The following is a 12,217-nucleotide window of genomic DNA, read 5'->3' as shown; positions in this document are numbered from 1 at the left end:
AAGTAATTAGCTGTCCACCTACCTACAATTACTGCTCAGGCCATCTTTATGATTTATGGGTTACAATTAGCCATTTATGATTCCAGCATTACAATCACTGTGTATGGCATTCATTGAGATTCATTTACTGGTAAGTACTTTCGACAGCAAATTGTGAGTTCAACAAAGATTTTGTTCTCTTCAAACACTAAATTACATGTCATTTGATGGTTAAGAATCTAATCTTCTCTTAGAACCACATAATCTAGTCCAAGATTCTTTTTGTGATTGTGACCACAAAGACAGTAAAATTTGGACACGGCTTCATTGTCATCTCATTCTTTTCACATGACCTCTGCAGCTGGCAGATTCATCTCAAACCAAGTCTCTTTCTTGTGGCAGAACATCACAATGCGAAACTCAATCTGATAAGCACTCATTTAAGTCTTCGTCTGCTGCATTGTATCACTTCAAGTTGGGTCCAGAAGATACTGAGGTTGGCGAAAGGATATAGCATTAAAAGAGGGAGTGGTGAATGCAGAGAGCATTGTTCTTCACAAGTAAGCATCAAGGTTGATCCTTTGCAAACGTAATTCAATATGCAACATAAATATGCTTAGTTGGAAGTTAGAACAAGTCACATGGATCTCACACAGACATGAGATGCATCATGAGGCACAGACAAGCCTTGGAGAAGAAGATTAGGCACCTTTGACAAGGACTTCAAAACACAACACAAGCTTTCAACTCACCTACAGACTGCTGAACTTGCTCTACAAATTATTGACAAAGTCAATTGTCCTAACGATGCTTACGTATACCTACAACGGATAACGAAACCCATGGAATCTTTAGCGAAGGCAGCATCATGGAGGCCGTCAACTTGCATGCACCAAACCACTATATATGGACCTCACATGTGCTGCAACTACTCAGACGGCACATCGACAAGAGTCCTCTGTCCATAGCTGCAGCTATGAGCTTCGCTGTGACCAGAACAAGCCAGTCCTTCATCGCTCCATGCGAGGCGACGCCGAGAGGCTCGCTCGGCCTCTCCGTCATCGACCGGGTGCCCGGCCTCAGGCATATGGTGCGGTCGCTCCACGTGTTCAGGCACGGCCGGGAGCCGGCCAGGGTCATCGGGGAAGCACTGTCGAAGGCGCTGGTGAAGTACTACCCCTTTGCCGGGCGGTTCGTGGAAGATCCCGACGGCGGCGGCGAGGTTCGTGTCGCTTGCACTGGCGAGGGCGTTTGGTTCGTCGAGGCCAAGACGGACTGCAGCTTGGAGGACGTGAAGTACCTCGACCTCCCGCTCATGATCCCTGAGGACGCGCTCCTGCCCAAGCCCAGCCCGGAACTGAACCCCCTCGACCTCCCTCTCATGATGCAGGTAGCGTGTTAGGTTTGCTGATCAGTGAGTGAAAACGAATGGTTACGCTCATCTGATCGACCTCTTACGACAACAAGACTTCACTCCTCTGCTTTCTCAGGTGACAGAGTTCGGGGGCGGTGGATTTGTGGTCGGCCTCATGTCCGTCCACACCATCGCCGACGGCCTCGGCGCCGCCCAGTTCATCAACGCCGTCGCCGAGATCGCCCGCGGCCTGCCGAATCCCACCGTGGAGCCTGCATGGTCCCGGGAGGTCATACCCAACCCACCTAAGCTGCCCACCGGTGGCCCGCCCGTGTTCCCTTCCTTCAAGCTGCTCCACGCCACCGTCGATCTATCCCCTGACCACATCAATCACGTGAAGTCCCGGCACCTGGAGCTCACTGGCCAGCGCTGCTCCACCTTCGACGTCGCAATCGCCAACCTGTGGCAGTCCCGCACGCGCGCCATCGACCTGGACCCCGGCGTCGACGTGCGCGTGTGCTTCTTCGCCAACACCCGCCACCTGTTGCTCCAGGTCCTGCCCCCCGAGGGTGGCTACTACGGCAACTGCTTCTACCCGGTGACTGCCACCGCCTCAAGCGGCAAGGTCGCCTCGGCCGAGCTCATCGACGTCATCAACATCATCAGGGACGCGAAGGCGAGGCTGCCGGACGAGTTCGCCAAGTGGGCCGCCGGGGACTTCAAAGACGACCCCTACGAGCTCAGCTTCACGTACGACTCGCTGTTCGTGTCGGACTGGACCCGGCTGGGCTTCCTCGACGTAGACTACGGCTGGGGCAAGCCCCTCCACGTTATACCGTTCGCGTACTTGGATATCATGGCGGTCGGCATCATCGGGGCACCGCCGGCGCCGCAAAAGGGGACACGGGTGATGACGCAGTGCGTCGAGAAGGAGCACATGCAGGCGTTCCTGGAAGAGATGAAGGACTTAGCCTGAACCAGCAGCAGTGTAAGTGTAGTTCTTCGTATCCTTCAAAGAGTCCTATAATAATGTCCGAGTCCAAACGTTTCATGCATGCTTGTCATCAGAACAAGAGCGAAGTCTCTGTTCTATCTCTGTAACTTGTTTATTTGTATGTCCATGAACAACAAAAGATGATACTGATCAGGTTGTTCTACAAAGTGTAGATTCGATCTTTGTCTATTGCTGTAACGAAGGCATAAGGACAAACAAATTAATGCAAGCTTTAGAAAGACGATGAAGGGATGAACTCTGATCCAAAAACTTCCTTGCGTGATCTTCCGGTTTCTGTTTCGACTCCATCACCAACAGATGCTTCTCGTTGGCTGCACCTTCCAAGACTATAAGCGCGCCCTTTGTCGGTTCTCAATCGCCTCTAACACAAGTCTCCACTTAGCCACCGGAGCAAAGATGACTCACAGCTGTTGTGCCTTGGCGAGGGTTTTGACGTTGAAGACCAAAAGAAACTCGCGGTGCTCTTTCGTTCCCGCTTCGGAAAGATCAAATCGCACCAGCTCGAAAGAGTCGGCATGCGTTTTCCCACCTTTGAAGTCAACATAAACCTTCGACATTTACGTGGTTGACCTGTGTAGAATAACCCAAAATCCTATCCAAAAATTAGTCAAAGCATGATGGTCACAGATTTAGTTGATGGTATGGAGATGAACATAAAGAATTAGAAACGTATAATTTCGATAGAGCATCGAGTCTGATCTAACAATATTATTAATGTGGGAAGCAAAATGACATCCGATATGAGGATGAGCAGCTACATATCTTAACTATTAAAGAAGAATAAATATTATTCTCAGCCGAAAACAAATCAAAAAACCAAAAAAAGATGTCGACTTAAAATATCATGAATGGATTTATGAGGAAGAATAATGATAGCATTCATTAACTCCTATTTCTCCAACTGCTTGGATTCTACTAGTGGTTATATATATGATTCTATAACATGTTTAATATTTCCATCATCTTCATCTTTCATCCTCTCACCAACCAATATTAACAAGGAGAAAAGTTAGCACCGATGTGGGCACCAACCAACATACTGCGGCTTTAATGTTGGATGAGTCACCGAGCTCCATCAAGAATTATGTTGCATCGGTGGCTTTAGAAAGTGGAACCGATGAATGGCCCAAAAACAATGCTTTGTTCTTCTTCCACTAGGATAACACTCGACAAGCATCAGAAACATTTCTGTCCAAATGATATCTTTTGCTACGATCACAGACATGAAAGCTGAGCATGTGGATCTCTGATTTCATCATGAAGAGAAACTGTTCCTCCTTGTGTTAATCGCTTGACTGCTGGTTTCTTCTGCAACTTCATGCATGCATACATTTCATTTCATAGTGAGACCAGTAGAGAAGGATGAAATGGGGAGCACCTGCGCGATGGAAAGTGAGCCTTGTGCGCTCCAACTCACACACCACCGGACCAAACTGCTTGTTTCTTGGAAGAGCTTGGCAGTGGAGAGCATACGGCTTGAGCTGATATGCGTCAAGTGGATAGATGTATGGGAAAGTTTCTTATGTTATTTGAGAATGATATATATATATATATATATATATATATATATATTCTAAACTTAAATTTACGTAGAAAAATATATGCAAACCACTTTATTTTATGGGTATATATATAGAACCAATCTTTCCTATGGTTATTTATATTTTGACACTTAACATTTCTTTACAATATTATTTTGTGTTTATCATATATCTTCATTACTCATTTTAATAAACCCAGTACTTAATCTTAAATAGGCATTTGAAATGTGATTATTATCCTATAACCATCGAAGAAATTTCTTAAATTAAATATTTTTTATTAAGTATTTTCTCTTATTTCATAAATGGAAAAAATGAATGAATAATTTTGCCAATACTCTTTTGATATCTTTTATCAATAGAGATAAAATTTTGAAAAGATCAATATTTAAAAGGATTATTTTTGAATCAAATCATAATATCTTATGTCGCAAAGAATATATTTGTAACGATGCCTATCCTCTCACCATTTTTTACTGATATATAAATGTTAATAAGATAAGAACATACAAGTATTTAAACCAAAGTATAACAATAAAAATAAATGTAATCGTATTTTATCATCATAAATTTCTCTTTGCTTCAATTTGTCAAGACATTTATAATTTTTTTTAGAATGAAAAATTAGTGGGCAATAAACAAACTATAAAATAAAGAAAATTAGAAACAATCTCAGGATAAAGTGGTCAAGTCATCAGTGGGAGGATTTGGTCAAGTCATCAGTGTGAGCTGCCCAACCAACCAACGAAACGATGAGCCTTTGTGGGGAAGACGTGCGTCCAACGTGAACCGAGGAGTGGGAAACCTACGAAGGCAAGAAACAATCCAACCTGCTAATCGTCATCCCCAAGCACAATCCACCCGAGCAAATCTCCGTCCAATCGCAGTGAATCCTGTCGACCACGAGTTGAAAAGATTCGGCTGTGTTTGGATATCAAGCTTGGATTCCAAAGGCAAATAACATAAGCAGCTTGGCCTGACAAGATTACTCTGACCTTTCTGCTTCGTACTGTGATGAGATTCACGTATTCTAGCTTTTGCTGTAAAGCAGTCATGGGTTTCCTGCTTAGGTTTGTTCAGTATCTGATTGCCTGTGTGTGACTGCTTTACATACATATGGTTGTTCTCCCAGCATCATTCTTTGTCTGGATTTGATTTGCCTCGGTGTTCATCACGCAGCCACCTTTTGAGTCTCTGCTGAGCCAAAGCGTGTTTTTTCTTGCGAAATCTATCAAGTCTTGTACATCATCACCTTTCCCGTAGAACTGCGCTATTGTTTGATTTCATTTAAGAGACTGTTCTCTGTCTTGTCCGGTGGAATAAGAGATGAGTGCATCATCGAGCAACTCTGCGTCACATGAGCCAGTTGCGAGTTCTTCTGATAAGCGGGAGTTGGAAGCCCGTGGGAAGAACAAGAATCAAGATGAGACCAAATTTCCTGTCCCATTCTACCGTCTGTTCTCGTTTGCAGACTCCACGGATGTGATTCTGATGGTCGTGGGATCACTTGGTGCGCTGGGGAATGGGCTTGCTCTGCCACTCATGACCGTTCTGTTCGGGGATTTGATCCAGTCCTTTGGAGGAGCTTCGGACACACACGATGTGCTTCGTAGAGTTTCCACGGTAAGTTCTTCATCATCATACTCTGAGCTTAAGTTAATATTGGTTCTTCAATCATGAACTTGAGAATTGTGACCATATTGGAAGTTCAGAAGAGTACTTTTGATGGTTTATCAGTATTAACTAAAAGTAATCATTGGGATTCTTCCATGATGCCTACTTCTCGTTTGACAAAATGCTTTGCACCTTTTTCCACTTCTTGCTAGATATTTCTTTTCTGTGTTTTTGAACAAAAAAGAGAGTAAACGGTCATGAATTCTACCTCCTTAGAACTGTTAAGTGATTGATGATTTAATCACACTCAGGTAGCCTTGGAATTTGTCTACCTAGTAGTTGGAGCAGGCGTGGTATCTTTGAAGGGTTCGTAGTTGCATTTGTCCAAGGGTGGCTTCTCACCCTTGTCATTGCTGTGCGCCATCCCTCCCTTGGTGGTTGCTGGAGGAGTCATGGCCATTATTGTGGCCAGGATGGCATCATTGGGACAAGCAGCTTATGGAGAAGCTGCAGCGACCGTCGAGCAGACAATTGGGTCAATTAGGACAGTAAGTTTTGCTCTTATCACAGATGTGGAAGCATGAAAGAACAGTATTATGCCTGAAAACGTTACTCTTATCAAGTCTGACCTTATTCAGGTTGCATCTTTTACCGGGGAAAGGCGAGCAGTAAAGAAATATGATAAGTCTTTGGTAAATGCATACATTGCTAAAAGGAATAAGTCTCGGCACAGTCATGCTTTTCATGTTCGCTGGGTATTCATTGTGAATATGGCACGGAGCAGAGTTGATATTGCTAAAAGGTTACAATGGTGGCAAGGTCGTCAATGTGATATTTGCAATCCTCACTGGCTCCTTGTAAGTTGCTTTTATGGTTTATAATTTAATGATGAATAATTAGTGTTCTCATATTTTGGGATATAGTTGGATATATCCTTTTTATTTTTGACTTGGATAGTAGCAAGCTCTCATGGCATGGTGAAATATGGTAATGCTTCTATGCACTAGTCTAAAAATGCCGCCGCCATGAAAGTTTCCTGTTTTTTCTTTGTGTGAACTATGTCTTTCAATATACTAGTTTCTCTGTAGATCCCAATTTATAACCATGCAACACACACAAGAATTTATGAAAACTGCAACACAGTAACATGAAAAAATCATGATAAAAATGAATATTCCTTTCCTGATATATGAAAAAATAGCACAAAATTCTACAAAAAATTATTGATTTCCTAATACAAGTAAATATGCAGATATGAGTATGTCTAGGTAATTCGTAATCTGATTCTAACAATTTACAAATTCTGAGATCTCTTCACGGAAATGTAGACTTCGTGTAATTTAAATAGATATAGCATCTGTCTTTTAGTATGATTAACTGATAACTAATGGTAGACCTGTTTAATTTTATATTTAGTTACAAATTAAATGAAAGATTTTGTAATTTCTGCTACATTGACTGAAATCTTTGTTTTGTTTGTCCGGGAATGAACAAGCAATATAAATATGAGCTTTATCAGATAGAAACAGCAAAAATAATATGCTCTAACATAAATTTCATTATTTTAGGAAAATAGTATCCCTGGAATTGATTCTTGGCCTGTAAATTAACATGAATGGAAATGTGAATATTCTGATACATCTCAGAAATAAGAATGAAGAACTGACATCAGAACTCTGAAGTAGACTCTAATTAAGGGATTTGTATGTAAACATAGTATTCACTTATTCCAGATATCAATAAGATTGTGAAGTTTCTTGAATGAAGAGAAAAAGAAAAAGAAAGGTTTTGAAAATTAATAGAAGTTGCAACTTTGTTCAATTGCTTGATTCACCTTTTCATTCTGCTGCATTTACAAACATCAAGAACTCATTACAAATGTAAGGAACTTTAATACTTTTCCATATTTATATAATCATGGCCTATACTTAACATTTTTAAACTTAATTATCTTGATCCAATTCTCCAGCTCATTAGGCCAAATAGCACCATGCATGAAAGCATTGGCAGCAGGACAAGCTGCTGCATCTAAGATGTTTGAGACAATCAACCGAAAGCGAGAAATTGATGCTTGTGATGCCAATGGAAAGGAACTTGACGATATTCATGGGGAAATTGAATTTGAGTACAAAGAAGCATATGATGCCTCCGGAAAATTTTGATATGAATGCTAAGTACAAAGATTGTGTAGGTCATGCATGAACACAACATTATCATCTCACTATTGAGCATTGGTATCAGGTTGTTGTTTTCATTACTGCGGTTGGCACACAACTACATGCAATAAATAGCATACATGACCATCATCTTAGAAAAATAGAGTTAGTTTTTTGCTTTTCTCATCAAGTCTTTCACAGGTACATGACACTGATCATACATAAATAGCTCTCTTTGCAGCATAATATGAGACAATTAGGTATCTCAGTGTATTATTAACCAAAACTTGCAATATCAACAAGAAAAGAAGAAGAAAGAAATCATGTCTTTCGGTTCATCATATGCCAACAAATTTCTTCATCCACAAGCTCTTTCTTTGTCTCCATATGTTATTTTGTTATAAGAACTAAGTGTTCACATGTTTACAAATCAAAGTATTGATTTTTTTTCTTGTTCTGATCCAATATAGGAAACACAACCAAGTCAACTGAACTGTTGAGGTTGCACTGATTCTTGAGAAGGATGTAAACATCAGCAGCAGAGATGATCTCTGTATGAAAGAAAAGGACGGATGAATGACGATGGCAGTATTCTCTATGAGGATGGTCTTGTGAGTGATACAAACAAATTCACCAGTTATGATCATGAACATGAAGTACTTTTGTTCCATCAGATAGAGAGAAAAGATGATGAGACTTGATCCCATCTACACTTCCTTCTATCCCTTGTTTTCTTAATCATCTTGCCGTGTCTCCTTTTAATGCCGTTTGTATCAAAAGGATGACAGTATTTCCATAATTCAATCACCTCCTTATTTATATGATTTTTACACACATTTGTATAATCTTCCTTATTGCCTTTGCTAACATGTGCAGGATTTTGTGGTGGGTATTATGTCCATGTATTGAATCTGATGAAGACCACTGTAATTTACTGAGAAAAGACGTTGACCACAAAAAGTACTTGTGTTCTCAGTATCAACGAATGCACTGAAGTTACTTTCAGAGCTGCAAGATAGACCGCTAACAGGCATCAAGAACATGATAACATATCTCAAGCTCAATTCAATCATGACCTGTTCTTTTTAATTTTTGCCCGTGTATTATCTAGCTTGATCATGAATGATCTTATCATCAAACAAATATTCCTCTCCAAACTTGTGCGTATACATTATGTTTGATTGTTTATAATGCATCCAAGCAATGCCACTCTGTTCCAAGTGTTCTGAACTTGTAAGCTCACTCTGAGCTTACAGAAACAAGAATCTTTCTGATTCCTATGTTTTGTACTACCTGATTTCATGAAGTAATTAGTTGTCCACCTACCTACAATTACTGCTTAGGCCATCTTTATGATTTATGGGTTACAGTTAGCCATTTATGATTCCAGTATTACAATCATTGTGTAGGGCTTTCATGCCGTAAACAGTCAAGTGAAATCCAATCCATGAAATAATTTGATCTATGGACAGCATCGTCGTAGTGCCAGAGGAATCATTACCGCACGGTATAGAGGGGGAGGTTATAAGTGTCTATATAGTAAAATCGGTTTTTGACGGAATGAAAAAGACATATCTGGTAGAATCGTAACCATAGAATACGACCATAATCGAAAAGATATATTTTACGTCCTAGAGGGTCTAAGATTCATTTACTGGTTAGTACTTTTGACAGCAAATTGTGAGTTCAACAAAGATTTTGTTCTCTTCAAGCACTAAATTACATGACGTTTGATGGTTAGGAATCTATTCTACTCTTAGAACTACTAAATCTAGTCCGAGATTCATTTTGTGATTGTGACCACAAATACAGTAGAATTCGAACACAACTTCATTGTCATCTCATTCTTCTCACATGACCTCCGCGGCTGGCAGACTTTGACCTTGCCAATCTGATAAGCCAAGTCTTTCACTTGTGACAGAACATCACGAGTCTTCATCCGATGCATTGGATCATTTCAATTTGGGTCCAAGGGAAAGAAGATAAATGAGGTTGGAGAAAGAACATGCCTGAGCATTAAAAGAGGGAGTGGCGCACGCATAGCTTTCTTCTTCACTAGAAAGCATCAAGGTTGATCCTCTGCAAACGTAATTCAATGTGCAACATAAATATGCTTAATTGGAAGTTAGAACAAGTCACTGGGATCTCACACAGATAAGCGTCTGATGAGAAGACCAACCTCAATGCCTACCACTGATAACGAAACCCATGGAAGACAGAGCAAAGGCAGCCATCAACTTGCATGCACCAAACCACTATATATGGACCTCACATGTGCTGCAACTACTCATACGGCACATCGACAAGAGTCCTCTGTCCATAGCTGCAGCTATGAGCTTCGCTGTGACCAGAACAAGCCGGTCCTTCGTCGCTCCATGCGAGGCGACGCCGAGGGGCTCGCTCGGCCTCTCCGTCATCGACCGTATGCCCGTCCTCAGGTTTACGGTGCGGTTGCTCCACGTGTTCAGGCACGGCCGGGAGCCGGCCAGGGTCATCAGGGAAGCACTGTCGAAGGCGCTGGTAAAGTACTACCCCTTCGCGGGTCGGTTCGTGGACGATCCCGACGGCGGCGGCGAGGTTCGTGTCGCTTGCACTGGCGAGGGCGTTTGGTTCGTCGAGGCCAAGACGGACTGCAGCTTGGAGGACGTGAAGTACCTCGGACCCCCGCTCGTGATCCCTGAGGACGCGCTTCTGCCCATGCCCAGCCCCGAACTGAACCCCCTCGACGTCCCTCTCATGATGCAGGTAGCGTGTTAGGTTTGTTGATCAGTGAGTGAGAATGAATCATCACGTTCATCTGATCGACCACTTACCAAAACAAGACTGCACTCCTCTGCTCTCTCAGGTGACAGAGTTCGCGGGCGGCGGATTCGTGGTCGGCCTCATCTTCGGCCACGCCATCGCCGACGGCATCGGCTTGGCACAGTTCCTCAACGCCGTCGCCGAGATCGCCCGCGGCCTGCCGAATCCCACCGTGGAGCCTGCATGGTCCCGGGAGGTCATACCCAACCCACCTAAGCTGCCTACCGGTGGCCCGCCCGTGTTCCCCTCCTTCAAGCTGCTCGACGCCACCGTCGACCTGTCCGCTGACCATATAAATCACGTCAAGGCCCGGCACTTGGAGCTCACTGGCCAGCGCTGCTCCACCTTCGACGTCACCATCTCCAACCTGTGGCAGTCCCGAACGCGCGCCATCAACCTGGACCCCGGCGTCGACGTGCACGTGTGCTTCGTCGCCAACACCCGCCACCTGTTGCGCCAGGTCCTGCCCCCCGAGGGAAGCTATTACGGCAACTGCATCTACCCGATGACTGTCACCGCCTCAAGCGGCAGGATCGCTTCGGCCGAGCTCATCGACGTCATCAGCATCATCAGGGACGCCAAGGCGAGGCTGCCGGACGAGTTCGCCAAGTGGTTCGCCGGGGACTTCAAAGACGACCCCTACGAGTTCAGCTTCACGTACAGCTCGCTCTTCGTGACGGACTGGACCCGGCTGGGCCTCCTCGACGTAGACTACGGCTGGGGCAAGCCCCTCCACGTTATACCGTTCGCGTACTTGGATATCATGGCGATCGGCATCATCGGGGCGCCGCCAGCGCCGCAAAAGGGGACTCGGGTGATGACGCATTGCGTCGAGAAGGAGCACATGCAGGCGTTCCTGGAAGAGATGAAGGGCTTCGCCTGAACCAGCAGCAATGTAGTTCTCCGTATCCTTCAAAGAGTCCTATAATAATGTCCCAGTCCAACGTCTCATGCATGCTTGTCATCAGAATAAGAAAGAGGTCGCTGTTCTATCTCTGTACTTGTTTATTTGTATGTTCATGAACAACAAATAATAATACTGATCAGGTTGTTCTACATAGAGTAATTCAAGATTTGTATATTGCTGTAACTTGTTTATTTGCATGTCCATGAACAACAAATAATAATACTGATTAGGTTGTTCTACAATGAGGAGATTCAAATTTTGTCTATTATTCAATCAATAATAATAATTTTTTTTTTGTTTTGTTAAGATAAAAGACTTAATATGTAAATGCAGGATCATGCTTGAACTGTAGTAATACACGAAGAGATTAATAGTGTTATGAAGATAAACTAAGGTTTGAATGACTCATCGAATAAGATGATCTTATTGTAGTTATAATTTACGATAATAATTTATTATTGGGATGAGTTCTTCTAATATTTAGATTTTTTCTATTAGATAACTAAGAGAACCATTGATGAAGTCTAATAGATCATATCCAAGGAGAAGATTAGTAAACGATGATCGCGGTGATTAGAGTTTCTACATTGATATATATAAGTACTGTAGATTGAGATAAATTATATTTTCTGAGAAAATAATAATTGGGAAAAAAATATGCTGACAAGATGCTATGATCTAATAAGAAAAATATAGAGCTAATTAATGATCTGGTTTGAATGATCAATTGGAGGAGATCAAATCTAAGAAGTGCATAAGAGAGGATCCGATTTGATGGAGAAGATTAGATCTGAACAGTACACAAGAGAAAATTTGATCTAAGATTTGCTGAAGAGGGTAATCTCTTTC

At 42.6% G+C, this 12,217-nt stretch overlaps 3 protein-coding genes across 5 annotated transcripts; all 3 read left to right on the top strand.

Moving 5' to 3' along the window:
• Positions 1 to 900: 900 nt before the first annotated feature.
• On the top strand, positions 901 to 2,583 carry LOC103974650 (acyl transferase 4-like). Its single transcript, XM_065134955.1, has 2 exons — positions 901 to 1,369; positions 1,470 to 2,583. Exons 1-2 carry the CDS (start codon positions 956 to 958, stop codon positions 2,307 to 2,309), a joined length of 1,254 nt encoding a protein of 417 aa, XP_064991027.1. The 5' UTR covers positions 901 to 955; the 3' UTR covers positions 2,310 to 2,583.
• Positions 2,584 to 4,645: 2,062 nt separating this feature from the next.
• LOC135628333 (uncharacterized) lies at positions 4,646 to 8,934 on the top strand. Of its 3 annotated transcripts, XR_010492820.1 has the most exons (5): positions 4,646 to 5,512; positions 5,815 to 6,051; positions 6,142 to 6,360; positions 8,130 to 8,270; positions 8,536 to 8,932. XR_010492820.1 is itself a non-coding variant. In XM_065134944.1 (4 exons), the coding sequence occupies exons 2-4, from the start codon at positions 5,956 to 5,958 to the stop codon at positions 8,157 to 8,159; spliced, it is 345 nt and encodes a 114-aa protein (XP_064991016.1). In that variant the 5' UTR covers positions 4,646 to 5,512; positions 5,815 to 5,955; the 3' UTR covers positions 8,160 to 8,934. The 3 variants fall into 3 exon arrangements, 2 of the variants coding, with proteins under 2 accessions (XP_064991016.1, XP_064991015.1); XM_065134944.1 differs by having other exon boundaries at positions 8,130 to 8,934; XM_065134943.1 differs by lacking the exons at positions 8,130 to 8,270; positions 8,536 to 8,932 and adding an exon at positions 7,473 to 8,076.
• A 918-nt stretch (positions 8,935 to 9,852) lies between these two features.
• LOC103997118 (acyl transferase 4-like) lies at positions 9,853 to 11,517 on the top strand. Its single transcript, XM_065135798.1, has 2 exons — positions 9,853 to 10,404; positions 10,505 to 11,517. Exons 1-2 carry the CDS (start codon positions 9,868 to 9,870, stop codon positions 11,342 to 11,344), a joined length of 1,377 nt encoding a protein of 458 aa, XP_064991870.1. The 5' UTR covers positions 9,853 to 9,867; the 3' UTR covers positions 11,345 to 11,517.
• Positions 11,518 to 12,217: the final 700 nt, after the last annotated feature.

The sequence above is a fragment of the Musa acuminata genome, chromosome BXJ3-1 (genome assembly GCF_036884655.1).
Source record: "Musa acuminata AAA Group cultivar baxijiao chromosome BXJ3-1, Cavendish_Baxijiao_AAA, whole genome shotgun sequence".
NCBI classification, from domain to species: domain Eukaryota; kingdom Viridiplantae; phylum Streptophyta; class Magnoliopsida; order Zingiberales; family Musaceae; genus Musa; species Musa acuminata.
The sequence above is the reverse complement of the archived record's forward strand: the minus strand, read 5'-3'. Positions and strand labels throughout refer to the sequence as shown.

Coding starts and splice junctions, on each gene's coding strand:
- LOC103974650 (XM_065134955.1), top strand. CDS start 956: ATGAGCTTCGCTGTGACCAGAACAAGCCAGTCCTTCATCGCTCCATGC. Junction 1,370..1,469: donor ACCTCCCTCTCATGATGCAG/GTAGCGTGTTAG, acceptor CTGCTTTCTCAG/GTGACAGAGTTCGGGGGCGG.
- LOC135628333 (XM_065134943.1), top strand. CDS start 5,956: ATGGCCATTATTGTGGCCAGGATGGCATCATTGGGACAAGCAGCTTAT. Junction 6,052..6,141: donor CAATTGGGTCAATTAGGACA/GTAAGTTTTGCT, acceptor GACCTTATTCAG/GTTGCATCTTTTACCGGGGA. Junction 6,361..7,472: donor GCAATCCTCACTGGCTCCTT/GTAAGTTGCTTT, acceptor CCAATTCTCCAG/CTCATTAGGCCAAATAGCAC.
- LOC103997118 (XM_065135798.1), top strand. CDS start 9,868: ATGGAAGACAGAGCAAAGGCAGCCATCAACTTGCATGCACCAAACCAC. Junction 10,405..10,504: donor ACGTCCCTCTCATGATGCAG/GTAGCGTGTTAG, acceptor CTGCTCTCTCAG/GTGACAGAGTTCGCGGGCGG.